We start from the raw sequence: 23,980 nt of genomic DNA, 5'->3' as shown, positions 1-23,980 counted from the left end.
AGACCCACATCACCAGTCCCTCCCCACCAGTACAGACAGACAGACCCCCTCCTGACTAGCCCATTACAACATCAACCATTCTAGCGGGTTCAGAACATTGTAGTTGTCATGCCGACACGGAACCCCCTTTATGAGTGGTCATATTAACATACAACTCCTGGGTGTGTTATTTACATCCTATACGGAAGTCCCGCCCCCCTCATAATTCACAAGATTTGATTGATAGTTTGATAGACGCCATCTTGTATAAACTATTGGAGGGAAATAAGCAGGAAAAGAGGGAATCTTACAACCAGATTTTCTGGAAAAACAGGGAATTTATTTAGAAAGTTCCAAGAATTTAGCAACCCTAGTGTTAGCAACTTGTGTTATTCTTTAATAACACAGACTCTAAATCAGCGGGAGAAAAATAGGTTTATTCAAGTAGGACAAATCATACCGGGAGGTAGATGGTCATTCTCCCCTGTCCTCAGTGATTCTCTCCTCAGTGATTCTCTCCTGAGTGATTCTCTCCTGTGATTCTCTCCTCTGTGATTCTCCCCTCATTGATTCTCTCCTCAGTGATTCTCTCCTGAGTGATTCTCTCCTGTGATTCTCTCCTGAGTGATTCTCTCCTCGGTGATTCTCTACTGAGTGATTCTCTCCTCGGTGATTCTCTCCTCGGTGATTCTCTCCTCAGTGATTCTCTCCTCAGTGATTCTCTCCTCAGTGTTTCTCTCCTCAGTGATTCTCTCCTCTGTGATTCTCTCCTCAGTGATTCTCTCCTCAGTGATTCTTTCCTCAGTGATTCTCTCCTCATTGATTCTCTCCTCAGTGATTCTCTCCTGAGTGATTCTCTCCTCAGTGATTCTCTACTGAGTGATTCTCTCCTCGGTGATTCTTTCCTCAGTGATTCTCTACTGAGTGATTCTCTCCTGAGTGATTCTCTCCTGAGTGATTCTCTCCTGTGATTCTCTCCTCTGTGATTCTCCCCTCATTGATTCTCTCCTCAGTGATTCTCTCCTGAGTGATTCTCTCCTCAGTGATTCTCTCCTGAGTGATTCTCTCCTCAGTGATTCTTTCCTCAGTGATTCTCTACTGAGTGATTCTCTCCTCAGTGATTCTCTCCTCGGTGATTCTCTCCTCGGTGATTCTCTCCTCGGTGATTCTCTCCTCTGTGATTCTCCCCTCAGTGATTCTCTCCTCAGGGATTCTCTCCTGTGATTCTCTCCTGTGATTCTCTCCTCAGTGATTCTCTCCTCAGTGATTCTCTCCTCAGTGATTCTCTCCTCTGTGATTCTCTCCTGTGATTCTCTCCTGTGATTCTCTCCTCAGTGATTCTCTCCTCAGTGATTCTCTCCTCAGGGATTCTCTCCTCAGGGATTCTTTCCTCAGTGATTCTCTCCTCAGTGATTCTCTCCTGAGTGATTCTCTCCTGAGTGATTCTCTCCTGAGTGATTCTCTCCTCTGTGATTCCCTCCTCTGTGATTCTCCCCTCAGTGATTCTCCCCTCAGTGATTCTCCCCTCAGTGATTCTCCCCTCAGTGATTCTCTCCTCAGTGATTCTCTCCTCAGTGATTCTCTCCTCTGTGATTCTCCCCTCAGTGATTCTCCCCTCAGTGATTCTCTCCTCAGTGATTCTCTCCTCTGTGATTCTCTCCTCAGTGATTCTCTCCTCAGTGATTCTCTCCTCAGTGATTCTCTCCTCAGTGATTCTCTCCTGAGTGATTCTCTCCTGAGTGATTCTCTCCTCTGTGATTCTCTCCTCAGTGATTCTCTCCTCTGTGATTCTCTCCTGTGATTCTCTCCTGTGATTCTCTCCTCGGTGATTCTCTCCTCTGTGATTCTCTCCTCTGATTCTCTCCTCTGTGATTCTCTCCTCTGTGATTCCCTCCTCTGTGATTCCCTCCTCTGATTCTCTCCTCAGTGATTCTCTCCTCTGTGATTCTCTCCTCTGTGATTCTCTCCTGTGATTCTCTCCTCAGTGATTCTCTCCTGAGTGATTCTCTCCTGAGTGATTCTCCCCTCAGTGATTCTCCCCTCAGTGATTCTCTCCTCAGTGATTCTCTCCTCTGTGATTCTCCCCTCAGTGATTCTCTCCTCTGTGATTCCCTCCTCTGTGATTCTCCCCTCAGTGATTCTCTCCTCAGTGATTCTCCCCTCAGTGATTCTCTCCTCAGTGATTCTCTCCTCTGTGATTCTCTCCTCTGTGATTCTCCCCTCTGTGATTCTCCCCTCAGTGATTCTCTCCTCAGTGATTCTCTCCTCAGTGATTCTCTCCTCAGTGATTCTCTCCTCAGTGATTCTCTCCTCAGTGATTCTCTCCTCTGTGATTCTCTCTCCACAGAACAAAGGAGCAGGATGTCGTTTTATAAACCCCGCCCTAGCCAGTGGTTGACCAATTAGAATCTCTTGCAATAGAACTAGCCAATGGCCAAAGAACAAGCATCCTATTTGAGAAGACATATTCCTCCCATGTCTCTGAACCGTTGATCATTAATACCCCATTAAAGAAAAACCATTGATCGTTAGTTACTCTATCGACTCTCGTACTCTGTCTCTGCGTTGTGTATTTATCTTTGACATATTCTTACACGAGCAGTGGCTTTGTGTGTGTGTGTGTGTGTGTGTGTGTAGAATACAGGCTGACTGCAGCTAGGAGAGGAGAGGAGAGGAGAGGAGAGGAGGGACCATGACCGCCTCTGCATATTTCATGGTCTGATAACTTATAGAACATAACATGGTCCTGGTGATAACTTATAGGTCATAACATGGTCCTGGTGATAACTTATAGAACATAACATGGTCCTGGTGATAACTTATAGGTCATAACATGGTCCTGGTGATAACTTATAGGTCATAACATGGTCCTGGTGATAACTTATAGGTCATAACATGGTCCTGGTGCAGGTCTGATAACTTATAGATCATAACATGGTCCTGGTGATAACTTATAGGTCATAACATGGTCCTGGTGATAACTTATAGGTCATAACATGGTCCTGGTGATAACTTATAGGTCATAACATGGTCCTGGTGCAGGTCTGATAACTTATAGGTCATAACATGGTCCTGGTGCAGGTCTGATAACTTATAGATCATAACATGGTCCTGGTGATAACTTATAGATCATAACATGGTCCTGGTGATAACTTATAGATCATAACATGGTCCTGGTGATAACTTATAGATCATAACATGGTCCTGGTGATAACTTATAGGTCATAACATGGTCCTGGTGATAACTTATAGGTCATAACATGGTCCTGGTGATAACTTATAGACCATAACATGGTCCTGGTGATAACTTATAGAACATAACATGGTCCTGGTGCAGGTCTGATAACTTATAGATCATAACATGGTCCTGGTGATAACTTATAGGTCATAACATGGTCCTGGTGATAACTTATAGGTCATAACATGGTCCTGGTGATAACTTATAGGTCATAACATGGTCCTGGTGATAACTTATAGACCATAACATGGTCCTGGTGATAACTTATAGAACATAACATGGTCCTGGTGCAGGTCTGATAACTTATAGATCATAACATGGTCCTGGTGATAACTTATAGACCATAACATGGTCCTGGTGATACCTTATAGAACATAACATGGTCCTGGTGATAACTAATAGAACATAACATGGTCCTGGTGAAGGTCTGATAACTTATAGAACATAACATGGTCCTGGTTATAACTTATAGAACATAACATGGTCCTGGTGATAACTTATGGACCATAACATGGTCCTGGTGATAACTTATAGATCATAACATGGTCCTGGTGATAACTTATAGAACATAACATGGTCCTGGTGATAACTTATAGATCATAACATGGTCCTGGTGATACCTTATAGAACATAACATGGTCCTGGTGAAGGTCTGATAACTTATAGATCATAACATGGTCCTGGTGATAACTTATAGAACATAACATGGTCCTGGTGATACCTTATAGAACATAACATGGTCCTGGTGATAACTTATAGATCATAACATGGTCCTGGTGATAACTTATAGAACATAACATGGTCCTGGTGATAACTTATAGAACATAACATGGTCCTGGTTATAACTTATAGAACATAACATGGTCCTGGTGATAACTTATGGACCATAACATGGTCCTGGTGATAACTTATAGATCATAACATGGTCCTGGTGATAACTTATAGAACATAACATGGTCCTGGTGATAACTTATAGAACATAACATGGTCCTGGTGATAACTTATAGATCATAACATGGTCCTGGTGATACCTTATAGATCATAACATGGTCATGGTCCTGGTGATAACTTATAGATCATAACATGGTCCTGGTGATAACTTATAGATCATAACATGGTCCTGCTGGTATCTTATAGATCATAACATGGTCCTGGTGGTAACTTATAGAACATAACATGGTCCTGGTGATAAATTATAGATCATAACATGGTCCTGGTGATATCTTATAGATCATAACATGGTCCTGGTGATATCTTATAGATCATAACATGGTCCTGGTGATATCTTATAGATCATAACATGGTCCTGGTGAAATCTTATAGATCATAACATGGTCCTGGTGATGACTTATAGATCATAACATGGTCCTGGTGATAACTTATATATCATAACATGGTCCTGGTCCTGGTGATAACTTATAGACCATAACATGGTCCTGGTGATAACTTATATATCATAACATGGTCCTGGTCCTGGTGATAACTTATAGACCATAACATGGTCCTGGTGGTATCTTATAGATCATAACATGGTCCTGGTGATAACTTATAGAACATAACATGGTCCTGGTGATAACTTATAGGTCATAACATGGTCCTGGTGATACCTTATAGAACATAACATGGTCCTGGTGATAACTTATAGATCATAACATGGTCCTGGTGATACCTTAGAGAACATAACATGGTCCTGGTGATACCTTATAGAACATAACATGGTCCTGGTGATATCTTATAGATCATAACATGGTCCTGGTGATGACTTATAGATCATAACATGGTCCTGGTGATAACTTATAGAAGATAACATGGTCCTGGTGATAACTTATAGAACATAACATGGTCCTGGTGATAACTAATAGAACATAACATGGTCCTGGTGCAGGTCTGATACCTTATAGATCATAACATGGTCCTGGTGATAACTTATAGAACATAACATGGTCCTGGTGATAACTTATAGATCATAACATGGTCCTGGTGATAACTTATAGACCATAACATGGTCCTGGTGATAACTTATAGATCATAACATGGTCCTGGTGCAGGATCACGATGGTCCTGGTGCAGGTCTGATAACTTATAGAACATAACATGGTCCTGGTGATAACTTATAGAACATAACATGGTCCTGGTGATACCTTATAGAACATAACATGGTCCTGGTGATACCTTATAGATCATAACATGGTCCTGGTGATATCTTATAGAACATAACATGGTCCTGGTGATACCTTATAGAACATAACATGGTCCTGGTGATACCTTATAGATCATAACATGGTCCTGGTGATATCTTATAGAACATAACATGGTCCTGGTGATATCTTATAGAACATAACATGGTCCTGGTGATACCTTATAGAACATAACATGGTCCTGGTGATACCTTATAGATCATAACATGGTCCTGGTGATACCTTATAGAACATAACATGGTCCTGGTGCAGGTCTGATACCTTATAGATCATAACATGGTCCTGGTGATAACTTATAGAACATAACATGGTCCTGGTGATAACTTATAGAACATAACATGGTCCTGGTGATACCTTATAGAACATAACATGGTCCTGGTGATACCTTATAGATCATAACATGGTCCTGGTGATATCTTATAGAACATAACATGGTCCTGGTGATACCTTATAGAACATAACATGGTCCTGGTGATACCTTATAGATCATAACATGGTCCTGGTGATATCTTATAGAACATAACATGGTCCTGGTGATATCTTATAGAACATAACATGGTCCTGGTGATACCTTATAGAACATAACATGGTCCTGGTGATATCTTATAGAACATAACATGGTCCTGGTGATACCTTATAGAACATAACATGGTCCTGGTGATACCTTATAGATCATAACATGGTCCTGGTGATATCTTATAGATCATAACATGGTCCTGGTGATAACTTATAGATCATAACATGGTCCTGGTGATAACTTATAGATCATAACATGGTCCTGGTGATAACTTATAGATCATAACATGGTCCTGGTGATAACTTATAGATCATAACATGGTCCTGGTGATAACTTATAGATCATAACATGGTCCTGGTGATACCTTATAGAACATAACATGGTCCTGGTGCAGGTCTGATACCTTATAGATCATAACATGGTCCTGGTGATAACTTATAGAACATAACATGGTCCTGGTGATAACTTATAGAACATAACATGGTCCTGGTGATAACTTATAGAACATAACATGGTCCTGGTGATACCTTATAGATCATAACATGGTCCTGGTGATAACTTATAGAACATAACATGGTCCTGGTGATACCTTATAGAACATAACATGGTCCTGGTGATACCTTATAGATCATAACATGGTCCTGGTGATATCTTATAGAACATAACATGGTCCTGGTGATATCTTATAGAACATAACATGGTCCTGGTGATACCTTATAGAACATAACATGGTCCTGGTGATACCTTATAGATCATAACATGGTCCTGGTGATAACTTATAGATCATAACATGGTCCTGGTGATAACTTATAGATCATAACATGGTCCTGGTGATAACTTATAGATCATAACATGGTCCTGGTGATAACTTATAGATCATAACATGGTCCTGGTGATGACTTATAGATCATAACATGGTCCTGGTGATAACTTATAGAAGATAACATGGTCCTGGTGATAACTTATAGAAGATAACATGGTCCTGGTGATAACTTATAGAACATAACATGGTCCTGGTGATAACTAATAGAACATAACATGGTCCTGGTGCAGGTCTGATACCTTATAGATCATAACATGGTCCTGGTGATAACTTATAGAACATAACATGGTCCTGGTGATAACTTATAGATCATAACATGGTCCTGGTGATAACTTATAGACCATAACATGGTCCTGGTGATAACTTATAGATCATAACATGGTCCTGGTGATATAACTTATAGAACATAACATGGTCCTGGTGATAACTTATAGAACATAACATGGTCCTGGTGATACCTTATAGAACATAACATGGTCCTGGTGATACCTTATAGATCATAACATGGTCCTGGTGATATCTTATAGAACATAACATGGTCCTGGTGATACCTTATAGAACATAACATGGTCCTGGTGATACCTTATAGATCATAACATGGTCCTGGTGATATCTTATAGATCATAACATGGTCCTGGTGATATCTTATAGAACATAACATGGTCCTGGTGATAACTTATAGAACATAACATGGTCCTGGTGATAACTTATAGATCATAACATGGTCCTGGTGATATCTTATAGATCATAACATGGTCCTGGTGATAACTTATAGATCATAACATGGTCCTGGTGATAACTTATAGATCATAACATGGTCCTGGTGATACCTTATAGAACATAACATGGTCCTGGTGCAGGTCTGATACCTTATAGATCATAACATGGTCCTGGTGATACCTTATAGAACATAACATGGTCCTGGTGATACCTTATAGATCATAACATGGTCCTGGTGATAACTTATAGATCATAACATGGTCCTGGTGATACATAGATCATAACATGGTCCTGGTGATATCTTATAGAACATAACATGGTCCTGGTGATAACTTATAGAACATAACATGGTCCTGGTGATACCTTATAGATCATAACATGGTCCTGGTGATATCTTATAGAACATAACATGGTCCTGGTGATATCTTATAGAACATAACATGGTCCTGGTGATACCTTATAGAACATAACATGGTCCTGGTGATACCTTATAGATCATAACATGGTCCTGGTGATAACTTATAGATCATAACATGGTCCTGGTGATAACTTATAGGTCATAACATGGTCCTGGTGATAACTTATAGAACATAACATGGTCCTGGTGATAACTTATAGAACATAACATGGTCCTGGTGATAACTTATAGATCATAACATGGTCCTGGTGATATCTTATAGAACATAACATGGTCCTGGTGATACCTTATAGAACATAACATGGTCCTGGTGATACCTTATAGATCATAACATGGTCCTGGTGATATCTTATAGAACATAACATGGTCCTGGTGATATCTTATAGAACATAACATGGTCCTGGTGATACCTTATAGATCATAACATGGTCCTGGTGATAACTTATAGACCATAACATGGTCCTGGTGATATCTTATAGAACATAACATGGTCCTGGTGATATCTTATAGAACATAACATGGTCCTGGTGATAACTTATAGATCATAACATGGTCCTGGTGATAACTTATAGATCATAACATGGTCCTGGTGCAGGTCTGATAACTTATAGAACATAACATGGTCCTGGTGATAACTTATAGATCATAACATGGTCCTGGTGATAACTTATAGAACATAACATGGTCCTGGTGATATCTTATAGATCATAACATGGTCCTGGTGATAACTTATAGATCATAACATGGTCCTGGTGATAACTTATAGACCATAACATGGTCCTGGTGATAACTTATAGATCATAACATGGTCCTGGTGATAACTCCGTAAATACACACACACACACACACACACACACACACACACACACACACACACACACACACACACACACACACACACAGTCATGCTCTCCACCACTGCTACTGTATCTCTTATAACGTGTGTGTGTCTGTGTGTGTGTCTGTGTGTGTGTGTGTGTGTGTGTGTGTGTGTGTGTGTGTGTGTGTGTGTGTGTGTGTGTGTGTGTGTGTGTGTGTGTGTGTGCGCGTTACAGTTGTGGGCTATAGCATTAGCAGTAGGAAAGAGCAGTGAGTCTTGGGGCTAATTAATTTTGAACATGGCAAATGAAAGCCAGTTGGTGCAGCACACACACACACACACACACACACACACACACATCTCTTATCAACCCAAAACAGGGCAGCGTTTGATTCTGCTGTTCGCTCTCCCTCTCTCTCTCTCGCTTCCCTCCTCTCATCTCCCTCTCCTCTCCTCTCCCTCTCCTCTCCTCTTTCCTCCTTCTCCTCCTCCGCTGACATCAGCTCGTCTCCCACTAATCCTCCCATTCCTGAAAAGCACACGGTCACAGAGGGTGGGAGGGTGGGAGGAGTGAGAGAGAGGGGGAAATTAACGAATCACAAACACATTTACGAATTAAAGCCGTTGTCTGTAGAATGCAGTGGAGTGAAGGGGAAGGTTTTCTAGTCTCTAACACTTTTCCATCTCAACCATGGACCCTTAGTCTCTCTCTCTTGCTCTCTTCCTCTCTCCCTCTCCCTCTCCCTTGCTCTCTCTTTCTCTCTCCCTCTCCCTCTCCCTCTTTCTATCTCTCTCCCTCTCCCTCTCCCTCTTTCTATCTCTCTTTCTCTCTCTATCTCTCTCCCTCTCCCTCTCTCTCTTTCTCTCTCTCTCTGTCTCTTTCTGAATCCCTCTTTCCCTATATTTCACCACTATGAGCTCTGCCTAACCTAGTGGGGCCAGTGGTCTGGCTAGGCCTCACTCAGACCAGGGACTCTAGTGGATGTCCTGCCCAGCTACCCGCACCAGAGATGGGGCTGGGGTGCAGGTCTGGTTAGGCCTCAGACCAGGGACTCTAGTGGATGTCCTGCCCAGCTACCAGGACCAGAGATGGGGCTGGGGTGCAGGTCTGGTTAGGCCTCAGACCAGGGACTCTAGTGGATGTTCTGCCCAGCTACCAGGACCAGAGATGGGGCTGGGGTGCAGGTCTGGTTAGGCCTCAGACCAGGGACTCTAGTGGATGTTCTGCCCAGCTACCAGGACCAGAGATGGTGCTGGGGTGCAGGTCTGGTTAGGCCTCAGACCAGGGACTCTAGTGGATGTTCTGCCCAGCTACCAGGACCAGAGATGGGGCTGGGGTGCAGGTCTGGTTAGGCCTCAGACCAGGGACTCTAGTGGATGTTCTGCCCAGCTACCAGGTCCAGAGATGGGGCTGGGGTGCAGGTCTGGTTAGGCCTCAGACCAGGGACTTTAGTGGATGTTCTGCCCAGCTACCAGGACCAGAGATGGTGCTGGGGTGCAGGTCTGGTTAGGCCTCAGACCAGGGACTCTAGTGGATGTTCTGCCCAGCTACCAGGACCAGAGATGGATCTCTATAACATGGGTGCAGGTCTGGTTAGGCCTCAGACCAGGGACTCTAGTGGATGTCCTGCCCAGCTACCAGGACCAGCGATGGGGCTGGGGTGCAGGTCTGGTTAGGCCTCAGACCAGGGACTCTAGTGGATGTTCTGCCCAGCTACCAGGACCAGAGATGGATCTGGGGTGCAGGTCTGGTTAGGCCTCAGACCAGGGACTCTAGTGGATGTTCTGCCCAGCTACCAGGACCAGAGATGGGGCTGGTGAACATCTTATGGGAGGATTAACAGAAGGTAGGAGAAGTTGTGTTCTTCTCGACGAAGCATCTCCTGTCCTCTCTCTGTTTCTACACCAGCACACATATCCTCTGTGGCTATAGTTTCAGTATGTCTGGTTCTCTATATATCTCTGTGTCTGGTTCTCTATATATCTCTGTGTCTGGTTCTCTATATATCTCTGTGTCTGGTTCTCTATATATCTCTGTGTCTGGTTCTCTATATATCTCTGTGTCTGGTTCTCTATATATCTCTGTGTCTGGTTCTCTATATATCTCTGTGTCTGGTTCTCTATATATCTCTGTGTCTGGTTCTCTATATATCTCTGTGTCTGGTTCTCTATATATCTCTGTGTAGTTTCTGCCTGAATCTATCTGGTTATCTCTACTCTACAGTATCTCTGTGTAGTTTCTGCCTGTATCGATCTGGTTATCTCTATTCTACAGTATCTCTGTGTAGTTTCTGCCTGTATCGATCTGGTTATCTCTATTCTACAGTATCTCTGTGTAGTTTCTGCCTGTAAATATCTGGTTATCTCTATTCTACAGTATCTCTGTGTAGTTTCTGTGTATCTATCTGGTTATCTGCCTACAGTATCTGCTGTGTCTGGTTATCTCTATTCTACAGTATCTCTGTGTAGTTTCTGCCTGTATCTATCTGGTTATCTCTATTCTACAGTATCTCTGTGTAGTTTCTGCCTGAATCTATCTGGTTATCTCTATTCTACAGTATCTCTGTGTCTATCTGGTTATCTGTGTTCTACAGTATCTCTGTATCTATCTGGTTATCTCTATTCTACAGTATCTCTGTGTAGTTTCTGCCTGTATCTATCTGGTTATCTCTATTCTACAGTATCTCTGTGTAGTTTCTGCCTGTATCTCTGTGTATCTGATCTATCTCTATTCTACAGTATCTGTGTAGTTTCTGCCTGTATCTATCTGGTTATCTCTATTCTACAGTATATCTGTGTCTATCTGGTTATCTGTGTTCTACAGTATCTCTGTTATAGTTTCTGCCTGAATCTATCTTATTCTACAGTTGGTCTGTGTGGTTTCTGGTCTACTCTATCTCTACTCTATCGTATCTCTCTCTTCAAATCCCTGTACTCTGTACACTCTCTCTGACTGTATCTCTCTTCTCCCTCCATCTCTCTCTCTCCCTCCATCTCTCTCTCTCTCCTCCCATCTCTCTCTCCCTCCATCTCTCTCTCCTTCCATCTCTCTCTCTCTCTCTCCTTCCATCTCTCTCTCTCTCCTCCATCTCTCTCTCTCCTCCCTCCATCCTCCCTCCATCTCATCTCTCTCTCTCCCCCTCCATCTCTCTCTCCTTCCATCTCTCTCTCTCTCTCCCTCCATTCCATCTCTCTCTCTCTTCCATCTCTCTCTCTCTCCCTCCATCCTCTCTCTCTCCCTCCATCTCTCTCTCCCTCCATCTCTCTCCCTCCAGCTCCTCTCCCTCCATCTCTCTCTCGCCCTCCCTCCATCTCTCTCTCTCCTTCCATCTCTCTCTCCTCCTTCCATCTCTCGCTCCCTCCATCTCTCTCTCCCTCCATCTCTCTCTCCATCCCCTCCATCTCTCTCTCTCGCTCCCTCCATCTCTCTCTCTCTCTCTCTCCATCTCTCTCTCTCCTCTCTCTCCTCCATCCATCTCTCTCTCCCTCCATCTCTCTCTCCATCTCCCTCCATCTCTCTCTCCCTCCATCTCTCTCTCCTCCATCTCCTCCATCTCTCTCCCTCCATCTCTCTCTCCTCCAGCTCTCTCTCCTCCCTCCATCTCTCTCCCTCCATCTCTCTCTCCCTCCATCTCTCTCCCCCTCTCCATCTCTCTCTCTCCTCCCTCCTCTCGCTCCTCCATCTCTCTCCTCTCCTCCATCTCTCTCCCCTCCTCCTCCATCTCTCTCCCTCCCTCCATCTCTCTCTCCCTCCATCTCTCCTCCCTCCATCTCTCTCTCTCCCTCCCTCCATCTCTCTCCCTCCATCCATCTCCCTCCCTCCATCTCTCTCCCTCTCCTCCCTCCATCTCTCTCTCCTCCTCCATCTCTCTCTCCCTCTCTCTCTCCATCTCTCTCTCCTCCATCTCCCTCCATCTCCTCCCTCCATCTCTCTCCCTCCCTCCCTCCATCTCTCTCCCTCCTCCCTCCATCTCTCTCCCTCCCTCCATCTCCTCCTCCCTCCATCTCTCTCTCTCCCTCCCTCCATCTCTCTCTCTCCTCCCTCCATCTCTCTCTCCCTCCATCTCTCGCTCCCTCCATCTCTCTCCCCTCCCTCCATCTCTCGCCTCCCTCCATCTCTCTCCCCTCCCTCCATCTCTCTCCTTCCCTCCATCTCTCTCTCTCCCTCCCTCCATCTCTCTCCCTCCCTCCATCTCTCTCTCCCTCCCTCCATCTCTCTCCCTCCATCTCTCTCTCAGGAACAGCCATCTCTCTCCCTCCCTCCATCTCTCTCTCTCCCTCCATTTCTCTCTCCCCTCCCTCCATCTCTCTCCCTCCATCTCTCTCTCTCCCTCCCTCTCTCCCCATCCCTCCATCTCTTCCCTCCCTCCCTCCATCCATCTCTCCCTCCTCCCTCCATCTCTCTCTACTCTCTCCCCATCCCTCCATCTCTCTCCTTCCCTCCATCTCCCTCCCCCCTCCCTCCCTCCCTCCCTCCCTCCCTCCCTCCATCTCTCTCTCCCCCCTCCCTCCATCTCTCCCTCTCTGTCTCTTTGTCTATCTTAGAGGATGCTCTAGTTCTCCCGCCCCCATGCCCCCTAGGCTCCTGGCACAGAGGACAGGAACAGCACAGCCCTCCCCTTTCTTTCTCTCCCTCCCCCTTGTCTCTCTATGGGTTATTATACAACTCCACTACACCATCCTGCTGTCTTCCACCACTGTCACCACAATGTCATGCACCATCAATGAACTATGTTTTAATATTGACAATACTCTCTTTTCTCTCCCTCATCCCTCCTCTCTCTCTCTCTTCCCTCCCCCTCCCCTCTCTCTACCCCATCCCTCCTCTCTCTCTCTCTTCCCTCCCCCTCCCCTCTCTCTACCCCCTACCTCCTCTCTTTCTCTTCCCTCCCCCTCCCTCCTCTCTCTCTACCGCATCCCCTCCTCTCTCTCTCTCTTCCCTCCCCCTACTCTTTCTCTCTCTTCCCTCCTCCCTCCTCTCTCTCTCCCCTCCCTCCTCTCTCATTCTCTCTCCCCTCCCTCCTCTCTCTCATTCTCTCATCCCTCCCCCCTCTCTCTCTCTCTCTTCCCTCCCCTCCTCTCTCTCTCCCCTCCCTCCTCTCTCTCTCTCCCCTCCCTCCTCTCTCTCTTCCCTCACCCTCCTCCCCCTCTCTCCTCCTCCTCTCTCTCTTCCCTCCTCCTCTCTCTCTCCCCCTCCCTCCTCTCTCTCTCTTCCTTCCCCCTTCTCTCTCTCTTCCCTCCCTCCCTCCTCTCTTCTCTCTCCCCTCCCTCCTCTCTCTCTCTTCCCTCCCCCTTCTCTCTCTCTTCCCTCCCTCCCTCCTCTCTTCTCTCTCTCCCCTCCTCCCCCTCTCTCCCCCCCTCCTCTCTCTCTTCCCTCCCCCTCCTCTCTCCCCTCCCTCCTCTCTCTCTTCCCTCCCTCCTCTCTCTCTCTCCCCTCCCCCTCCTCTCTCCCTCCCCGTCCTCTCTCTCTCCCCTCCCCCTCCTCTCTCTCTCCCCTCCCCCTCCTCTCTCTCTCTGTCCCCGTCCTTCTCTGGAACAGAAGAGTAACAAGGACACGTGTAACTTTGATAAAGAATTCACTAAGATGCCGGTGGATCTGACTCCTACAGATAAACTGTTTATAATGAACCTGGACCAAGACGAGTTTCTGGGATTCTCCTACACCAACCCTGAATACCCCTCTGATGAGGTGACTGGGGAGGAAGAGAAGGAGGAGGAAGGACAGAGCTAAGACACACACACACACCAACCCTGAATACCCCTCTGATGGGGTGACCGGGGAGGAAGAGGAGGAGGAGGAAGGACAGAGCTAAGACACACACACACACACCAACCCTGAATACCCCTTTGATGAGGTGACCGGGGAGGAAGAGGAGGAGGAGGAGGAAGGACAGAGCTAAGACACACACACACACCAACCCTGAATTCCTCTCTGATGAGGTGACTGGGGAGGAAGAGGAGGAAGGACAGACCTAAGACACACACACACCTGAACACACACACACACAATCACACATACAGTAACAGACACACACAAAAAGAGGAGGAGAAAGAGGAGGAGGGGAGGAGAGGAGGAGGAGGAGAGAAGAGGACGAGGAGGAGAAAGAGGAGAGGAGGAGAGATACGAGGGAGAGGAGGGGAGGAGGAGAGGACGGGAGAGGAGAAGAAAGAGGAGAGGACGAGACCTAGGAGAGAGGACGAGGGAGGGGAGGAGAGGATGAGGGGGGAGGAGGAGGAGGAGAGGAGGAGGAATATGAGGAGAAGGAGAAGGGGAGGAAGGACGAGGAGGAGGAGAGGAGGAGGACAAGGGGAGACGAGGAGAGGAGAGGGACGAGGATGAGAGGAGGAGAGGACGATGGGAGGAGGGGGAGGAGGAGGAGTAGGATGAGGGAAATTAGAGGGGAGAGGAGAGGAGGAGGAGGAGGAGGAGGAGGAGGAGGAGGAGGAGGAGGAGGGAGAAGAGGACGAGGAGGAGAGAGGGAGAGGAGGAGGAGGGACGAGGGAGAGGAGGGGAGGAGGAGGAGAGGACGAGGGACGAGGAGGAGAAAGAGGAGAGGACGAGGCGAGGAGAGGAGGAGAGGACGAGGGAGGGGAGGAGAGGATGAGGGGGAGGAGGAGGAGGAGGAGAGGAGGAGGAATATGAGGAGAAGGAGAAGGGGAGGAGAGGACGAGGAGGAGGACAAGGGGAGACAAGGAGGAGGAGAGGACGAGAATGAGAGGAGGAGAGGACGATGGGAGGAGGGGAGGAGGAGGAGTAGGATGAGGGAAATTAGAGGGGGAGAAGGAGAGGAGGAGGAGGAGGAGGAGAGAGGAAAATCAACTCTCCTTCCTTCCCTCCCTCCCGCTCTCTTCTCTTGTTTTCTGTCTAATCCCTCGTTCTGACGGCTTCTCTCCTGGAGTTTCGTTTGGTGTGATGTCCCAGGGTTGGTAATGCGGCAAGACACACACACACACACACACACACACACACACACACACACACACACACACACAACACACCCACTCAGTAAATGAGAAAGGGTTCTGACTCCCCCCCAGTGAGCAATTCCAGAAGCACAAACAGCAACAATACTTCCTTCCTCAGTTATTCATTAATTAATACATGTATTTATTCATTTAGTTAGTTAGTTATTTATGTATTTATTAATTCATTTAGTTAGTTATTTAGTTGTTTATTTATTTAGTTATGTATTTATTAATTTAGTTATTTAGTTATTTATTAATTTAGTTATGTATTTATTAATTCATTTAGTTAGTTATTTAGTTGTTTATTTATTTAGTTATGTATTTATTAATTTAGTTAGTTATTTAGTTATTTATTTAGTTATTTAGTTATTTAGTTATTTAGTTGTTTATTTATTTAGTTATGTATTTATTAATTTAGTTAGTTATTTAGTTATTTAGTTATTTATTTAGTTATTTAGTTATTTAGTTATTTAGTTATTTATTAATTTAGTTATTTATTAATTAATTTAGTTATTTATTTATTTAGTTAGTTAGTTATTTAGTTATTTAGTTATTTATTAATTAATTTAGTTATTTATTTATTTAGTTATTTATTAATTTAGTTATTTATTAATTAATTTAGTTATTTATTTAGTTATTTATTAATTAATTTAGTTATTTATTAATTAATTTAGTTATTTATTTAGTTATTTATTAATTAATTTAGTTATTTATTTAGTTATTTATTAATTAATTTAGTTATTTATTAATTAATTTAGTTATTTATTTAGTTATTTATTAATTAATTTAGTTATTTATTTAGTTAGTGTTCTATTAATTTAGTTATTTAGTTATTTATTTATGTATTTATTTATGTATTTATAAATTAATTTAGTTAGGTCTCGGGCAAGGTTACTTATCACACCATCATAATTCACTGGTCATGTTAATGTGTGTGTGTGTGTGTGTGTGTGTGTGTGTGTGTGTGTGTGTGTGTGTGTGTGTGTGTGTGTGTGTCGCTGGCTTACACTAATTAGCTCAAACTCAAAGGAATAATATGGGCCTACAGTCGTATGGCTTCAACGGGACATTACTGTAAAATCAGAGGAATTAATATGGGCCTACAGTCGTATGGCTTCTACAGGACATTACTGTAAAATCAGAGGAATAATATAAGCCTACAGTCGTATGGCTTCTACAGGACATTACTGTAAAATCAGAGGAATTAATATGGACCTACAGTCGTATGGCTTCAACAGGACATTACTGTAAAATCAGAGGAATTAATATGGGCCTACAGTCGTATGGCTTCAACAGGACATTACTGTAAAATCAGAGGAATTAATATCCTACAGTCGTATGGAACAGGACATTACTGTAAAATCAGAGGAATAATATAAGCCTACAGTCGTCTGACTTCTACAGGACATTACTGTAATATCAGAGGAATTAATATGGGCCTACAGTCGTATGGCTTCTACAGGACATTACTGTAAAATCAGAGGAATTAATATGGGCCTACAGTCGTAAAATCAGGACATTAATAAAATCAGAGGAATTAATATAACCCTACAGTTGTATGACTTCTACAGGACATTACTGTAAAATCAGAGGAATAATATAAGCCTACAGTCGTTCTCTTCTACAGGACATTACTGTAAAATCAGAGGAATTAATATGGACATTACTGGACATTAAAAATCAGAGGAAATTAATATGGGCCTACAGTCGTATGGCTTCAACAGGACATTACTGTAAAATCAGAGGAATTAATATACTGTAAAATCAGAGGCATTAATATGGGCCTACAGTCGTATGGCTTCAAATTACTGTAAAATCAGAGGAATTAATATGGGCCTACAGTCTGTATGGCTTCAACAGGACATTACTGTAAAATCAGAGGAATTAATATGGGCCTACAGTCGTATGGCTTCTACAGGACATTACTGTAAAATCAGAGGAATAATATGGGCCTACAGTCGTATGGCTTCAACAGGACATTACTGTAAAATCAGAGGAATTAATATGGACCTACAGTCGTATGGCTTCAACAGGACATTACTGTAAAATCAGAGGAATTAATATGGGCCTACAGTCGTATGGCTTCTACAGGACATTACTGTAAAATCAGAGGAATTAATATGGGCCTACAGTCGTATGGCTTCTACAGGACATTACTGTAAAATCAGAGGAATTAATATGGGCCTACAGTCGTATGGTCGGACATTACTGAAAATCAGAGGAATTCCTGCACAGGACATTACTGTAAAATCAGATGAATAATATAAGCCTACAGTCGTATGGCTTCAACGGGACATTACTGTAAAATCAGAGGAATTAATATGGGCCTACAGTCGTATGGCTTCTACAGGACATTACTGTAAAATCAGAGGCATTAATATGGGCCTACAGTCGTATGGCTTCAACGGGACATTACTGTAAAATCAGAGGAATTAATATGGGCCTACAGTCGTATGGCTTCTACAGGACATTACTGTATAATCAGAGGAATTAATATGGACCTACAGTCGTATGGCTTCAACAGGACATTACTGTAAAATCAGAGGAATAATATAAGCCTACAGTCGTATGGCTTCAACAGGACATTACTGTAAAATCAGATGAATAATATAAGCCTACAGTCGTATGGCTTCAACAGGACATTACTGTAAAATCAGAGGAATTAATATGGGCCTGCAGTCGTCTGACTTCTACAGGACATTACTGTAAAATCAGAGGAATAATATGGACCTACAGTCGTATGGCTTCAACAGGACATTACTGTAAAATCAGAGGAATAATATAAGGGCCTACAGTCGTATGGCTTCAACAGGACATTACTGTAAAATCAGAGGAATTAAAAATATGGGCCTACAGTCGTATGGCTTCAAAGGACATTACTGTAAAATCAGAGGAATTAATATGGGCCTACAGTCGTATGGCTTCTACAGGACATTACTGTAAAATCAGAGGAATTAATATGGGCCTAATCGTATGGCTTCATTACTGTAAAATCAGAGCCTGCAGTCGTATGGCTTCAAAAGGACATTACTGTAAAATCAGAGGAATTAATATGGGCCTACAGTCGTATGGCTTCAACAGGACATTACTGTAAAATCAGAGGAATTAATATGGGCCTACAGTCGTATGGCTTCAAAAGGACATTACTGTAAAATCAGAGGAATTAATATGGGCCTACAGTCGTATGGCTTCTACAGGACATTACTGTTTATATATATATGTATATGTATATAATGCAAATTAATTACTTAAAAATCATACAATGTGATTTTCTGGATTTTTGTTTTAGATTCTGTCTCTCACAGTTGAAGTGTACCTATGATTAAAATGACAGACCTCTACATGCTTTGTAAGTGGGAAAACCTGCAAAATCGGCAGTGTATCAAATACTTGTTCTCCCCACTGTGTATATCTATATACATATATATATATACGGTACCAGTCAAAAGTTTGGCCACACCTACTCATTCAAGGGTTTTTCTTTATTTTTACTGTTTTCTCTCTATATATCTCTGGAACTCCTTCCAGACTGTTGGAAAAATCATTCCAGGTGAAGCTGGTTGAGAGAATGTCAAGAGTGTGCAACAGTTGTTATCAAAAAAGCTACTTTGAAGAATCTAAAATACATGATTTTATTTGTTTAACACTTTTTTTGTTGTTGTTGGTTACTACATGATTCCATATGTGTTGTTTTTGCTTCAAACTGTTAAAAATAATTTAATGAGGAGGTGTGGCCAAACTGTTTAATGAGGAGGTGTGGCCAAACTGTTTAATGAGGAGGTGTGGCCAAACTGTTTAATGAGGAGGTGTGGCCAAACTGTTTAATGAGGAGGTGTGGCCAAACTGCTTAATGAGGAGGTGTGGCCAAACTGTTTAATGAGGAGGTGTGGTCAAACTGTTTAATGAGGAGGTGTGGCCAAACTGTTTAATGAGGAGGTGTGGTCAAACTGTTTAATGAGGAGGTGTGGCCAAACTGTTTAATGAGGAGGTGTGGCCAAACTGTTGACTGGTCCTGTATGTGGATATACACAGTGACTAACACAATATAAACTAGTCTTATATATTAAGTAGTTATTTATGTAGTATAACAGTGACTAACAGTATATTAACTAGTCTTATATATTAAATAGTTATTTATGTAGTATAACAGTGACTAACACAATATAAACTAGCCGTATATATTAAATAGTTATTTATGTAGTATAACAGTGACTAACACAATATAAACTAGCCGTATATATTAAATAGTTATTTCAGTCGGATGGCAGAGCTGTGTAATAGGAGACATTTAAAGGTGATTTCCCCTTATATCCGACATGTGCAGCATTTACTATGAAGGCGGGTGGGACATTACCTTTAACAGGGGCTGAGCTGACAGGGGACTGTGGGATTGAATCCCAGCCATCACTGCATTACAACAACCAACTAACAGCCTTGTGTGTGTGTGTGTGTGTGTGTGTGTGTGTGTGTGTGTGTGTGTGTGTGTGTGTGTGTGTGTGTGTGTGTGTGTGTGTTTTAAATATATGTTCTATGAAGGGTATAGGTCCAGTTGTCTTGTGGTTTCTCTGCTCTAGGCTAAACACATAGGATGTGTATATAGTTAATCAGACCATAGTAACATAGGACTACTGTATTCTGTGGTGTAGAGCATCGCTGTGATACTACGCTTCTATATGGGTTCACCAGATATAGGGTTCATCAGATATAGGGTTCACCAGATATAGGGTTCACCAGATATAGGGTTCACCAGATATAGGGTTCATCAGATATAGGGTTCACCAGATATAGGGTTCACCAGATATAGGGTTCATCAGATATAGGGTTCATCAGATATAGGGTTCACCAGATATAGGGTTCACCAGATATAGGTTTCACCAGATATAGGGTTCACCAGATATAGGGTTCACCAGATATAGGGTTCACCAGATATAGGGTTCACCAGATATAGGGTTCACCAGATATAGGGTTCATCAGATATAGGGTTCATCAGATATAGGGTTCACCAGATATAGGGTTCATCAGATATAGGGTTCACCAGATATAGGGTTCACCAGATATAGGGTTCACCAGATATAGGGTTCATCAGATATAGGGTTCATCAGATATAGGGTTCACCAGATATAAGGTTCACCAGATATAGGTTTCACCAGATATTCACCAGATATAGGGTTCACCAGATATAGGGTTCAGATATAGGGTTCACCAGATATAGGTTTCACCAGATATAAGGTTCACCAGATATAGGGTTCACCAGATATAGGGTTCATCAGATATAGGGTTCATCAGATATAGGGTTCACCAGATATAGGGTTCACCAGATATAGGGTTCACCAGATATAGGTTTCACCAGATATAGGGTTCACCAGATATAGGGTTCACCAGATATAGGTTTCACCAGATATAGGTTTCACCAGATATAGGGTTCATCAGATATAGGGTTCATCAGATATAGGGTTCACCAGATATAGGGTTCACCAGATATAGGTTTCACCAGATATAGGGTTCATCAGATATAGGGTTCATCAGATATAGGGTTCACCAGATATAGGGTTCATCAGATATAGGGTTCATCAGATATAGGGTTCACCAGATATAGGGTTCACCAGATATAGGGTTCATCAGAGCGTAGTGATGTTGTGTTGATGCTATCATGTACATCTAAATAAATATGCATTAGGTTAGCAGTAAGATAAGCAATGCTTTAAATGTATTATCTATCAATAGGAATCAAAGGTGTGTTTAGTTATTGACTACGATGTTACATTGTACATCTGATTGTAATTCTAGAACTGATTCTAATTATAGAATACATTCTCATTCTAAATATGATTGTAATTCTAGAACTGATTCTAACTCTGGACCTGATTCTAATTATAGAACTGATTCTAATTATAGAATACATTCTCATTCTAAATCTAATTGTAATTCTAGAACTGATTCTAATTATAGAATACATTCTCATTCTAAATCTGATTGTAATTCTAGAACTGATTCTAATTATAGAATACATTCTCATTCTAAATCTGATTGTAATTCTAGAACTGATTCTAATTCTAGAACTGATTCTAATTCTACATCTATACTGAGCAGAAATATATACGCAACATGCAACAATTTCAATGATTTTACTGAGTTACAGTTCATATGAGGAAATCAGTCAATTGAAATAAAATCATAAGGCCTTAATCTATGGATTTCTCATGACTGGGCAGGGGCACAGCCTTGGGTGGGCTTGGGAGGGCATAGGCCCACCCACTGGGGAGCCAGGACCAGCCAATCAGAATGAGTTTTTCCCCACAAAAGGGCTTCATTACAGACAAGAAATACTCCTCAGTTTCATCAGCTGTCCGGGGAGCTGGACTCAGACGATCCCGCAGGGGAAGAAGCCGGATGTGGAGGTCCTGGGCTGACGTTGTTACACGTGGTCTGTGGATGTGGAGGACCTGAGCTGGCATGGTTACACGTGGTCTGCGGTTGTGAGGCCGGTTGGACATATGCTGCCTAATTCTCTAAAACAACGTTGGAGCCGCCTTATGGTAAAGTAATGAGCATTAAATTCTCTGGCAGCAGCTCTGTCGGACATTCCTGACGTCGGCCATTTTGCACGCTCCCTAAAACCATGAGACTTTTATTGTCCCCCAGCACAAGGTGCACCTGTGTAACGATCATGCTGTTTAATCAGCTTGTTGATATGCCACACCTGTCAGGTGGATGGATTATCTTGGCGAAGGAGAAGATGCTCACTGACAGGGCCGTAAACAAAAAATGTTTGCAAATATGTTTTATCTTGTGTGTTTGGACATTTGGGGGATTTTGGGGGGGGCTGGATTTTTTATTTCAGCTCATGAAGAATGGGACCAACACTTTACATATTGTGTTTATATTTCTGTTCATTGTATATAAATATGCATTTGTATAAAGGTCGACTCAGCAATTTAACACCATAATTCTAAGTCGACAACAAGTTACCCCCACTTTAAATGACGAGTGTATTGCTGAGTCTATCTTTAATGATAAGATACGTTATTTGATTGAATGTTATTGACTAAATGTAGTTTACCTAAAGCTTACGATATTGTGTTGCTTCGTTTTTTTTTTCATGCAGTTTCATTTGTAAATATATATTGTTGTTTTTTTTTACGATTTAGATGAGTGATTTAACGTCTTCCCATGTAAATGTTGTGTTTTATATTTAAATATTAAAGATACGTAATTTAAATGATTATAAATGATTACGAATTTGATTATAAATTATTATGAATTTGATATTAAATATTATGAATTTGATATTAAATATTATGAATTTGATTATAAATGAATATGAATTTGATATTAAATATTATGAATTTGATATTAAATATTATGAATTTGATATTAAATATTATGAATTTGATATTAAATATTATGAATTTGATTATAAATGAATATGAATTTGATTATAAATGAATATGAATTTGATTATAAATGATTATGAATTTGATTATAAATGATTATGAATTTGATTATAAATGAATATGAATTTAACTGAGGCAGTATATTTCCTGACTGTAGGGGGGGGGATTGATAGGTTTAGGTCACATTGCCATGAAAAGTCCCAAGTCGAAGTATTTTTCAGGATTCCACTTATTGGACATCCCTGATTCATCCAACCAGGTCTCACAGTCTCATGTCAGAATTAGACGTTTTTTTTTTTTTCATGTTTCACAAGAGTCAAAATTTCGAAGTTGTTCCAAATGTCAAATTTCAAAGTGTTTTAAGGTTAAGTTTAGGTATTAACCCAGAATTTTTAAGATTAGACATTAAATCTGAATTTTTAAGGTTAAGTTTAGACATTAACTCTGAATTTTTAAGTTTAAGGTTAGACATTAACTCTGAATTTTTAACGTTAGGGTTAAGTTCAGACATTAACTCTGGTTAAGGTTAAGGGTTAATGTTTGGACAAGGCATAAAATATGATGTGGCTTGATGTGGCTGTCTGACCAAGGGGATTAGGGACCATTAGAAATTAAACATCCTGGTTCAATGAAACCAGGCACCTGGCTTTGGAGACTAGCTAATGACTAGAGACTAGCTAATGAAAAACACAGGTAGGAGGGTCTAGAGACTAGCTAATGAAAAACACACAGGTAGAAGGGTCTAGAGACTAGCTAATGAGGAACACACAGGTAGGAGGGTCTAGAGACTAGCTAATGAAGAACACACAGGTAGGAGGGTCTAGAGACTAGCTAATGAGGAACACACAGGTAGGAGGGTCTAAAGACTAGCTAATGAAGAACACAGGTAGGAGGGTCTAGAGACTAG

The 23,980-nt window shown here is 42.2% G+C and overlaps 1 protein-coding gene and 1 pseudogene across 1 annotated transcript in view; one reads left to right on the top strand and one right to left on the bottom strand.

Annotated features, from left to right (window-relative positions):
* Nucleotides 1-14,748, top strand: part of LOC135564960 (protein kinase C beta type-like) — a 90,240-nt gene extending 75,492 nt beyond the window's left edge. Inside the window, exon 8 of the mRNA XM_065011039.1 lies at nucleotides 14,253-14,748. Within this exon, the coding sequence (XP_064867111.1) occupies nucleotides 14,253-14,444 (192 nt within the window). The 3' untranslated portion in view covers nucleotides 14,445-14,748. The remainder of the gene's footprint in view (nucleotides 1-14,252) is intronic.
* LOC135564961 (protein kinase C beta type-like) overlaps nucleotides 1-23,980 on the bottom strand; it is a 305,495-nt pseudogene that overhangs the window by 140,799 nt on the left and 140,716 nt on the right.

Source organism: Oncorhynchus nerka, linkage group LG26 (assembly GCF_034236695.1).
Source record: "Oncorhynchus nerka isolate Pitt River linkage group LG26, Oner_Uvic_2.0, whole genome shotgun sequence".
NCBI lineage: Eukaryota > Metazoa > Chordata > Actinopteri > Salmoniformes > Salmonidae > Oncorhynchus > Oncorhynchus nerka.
Note: the sequence above shows the minus strand (reverse complement) of the source record. Positions and strands in the feature narration are given on the sequence as shown.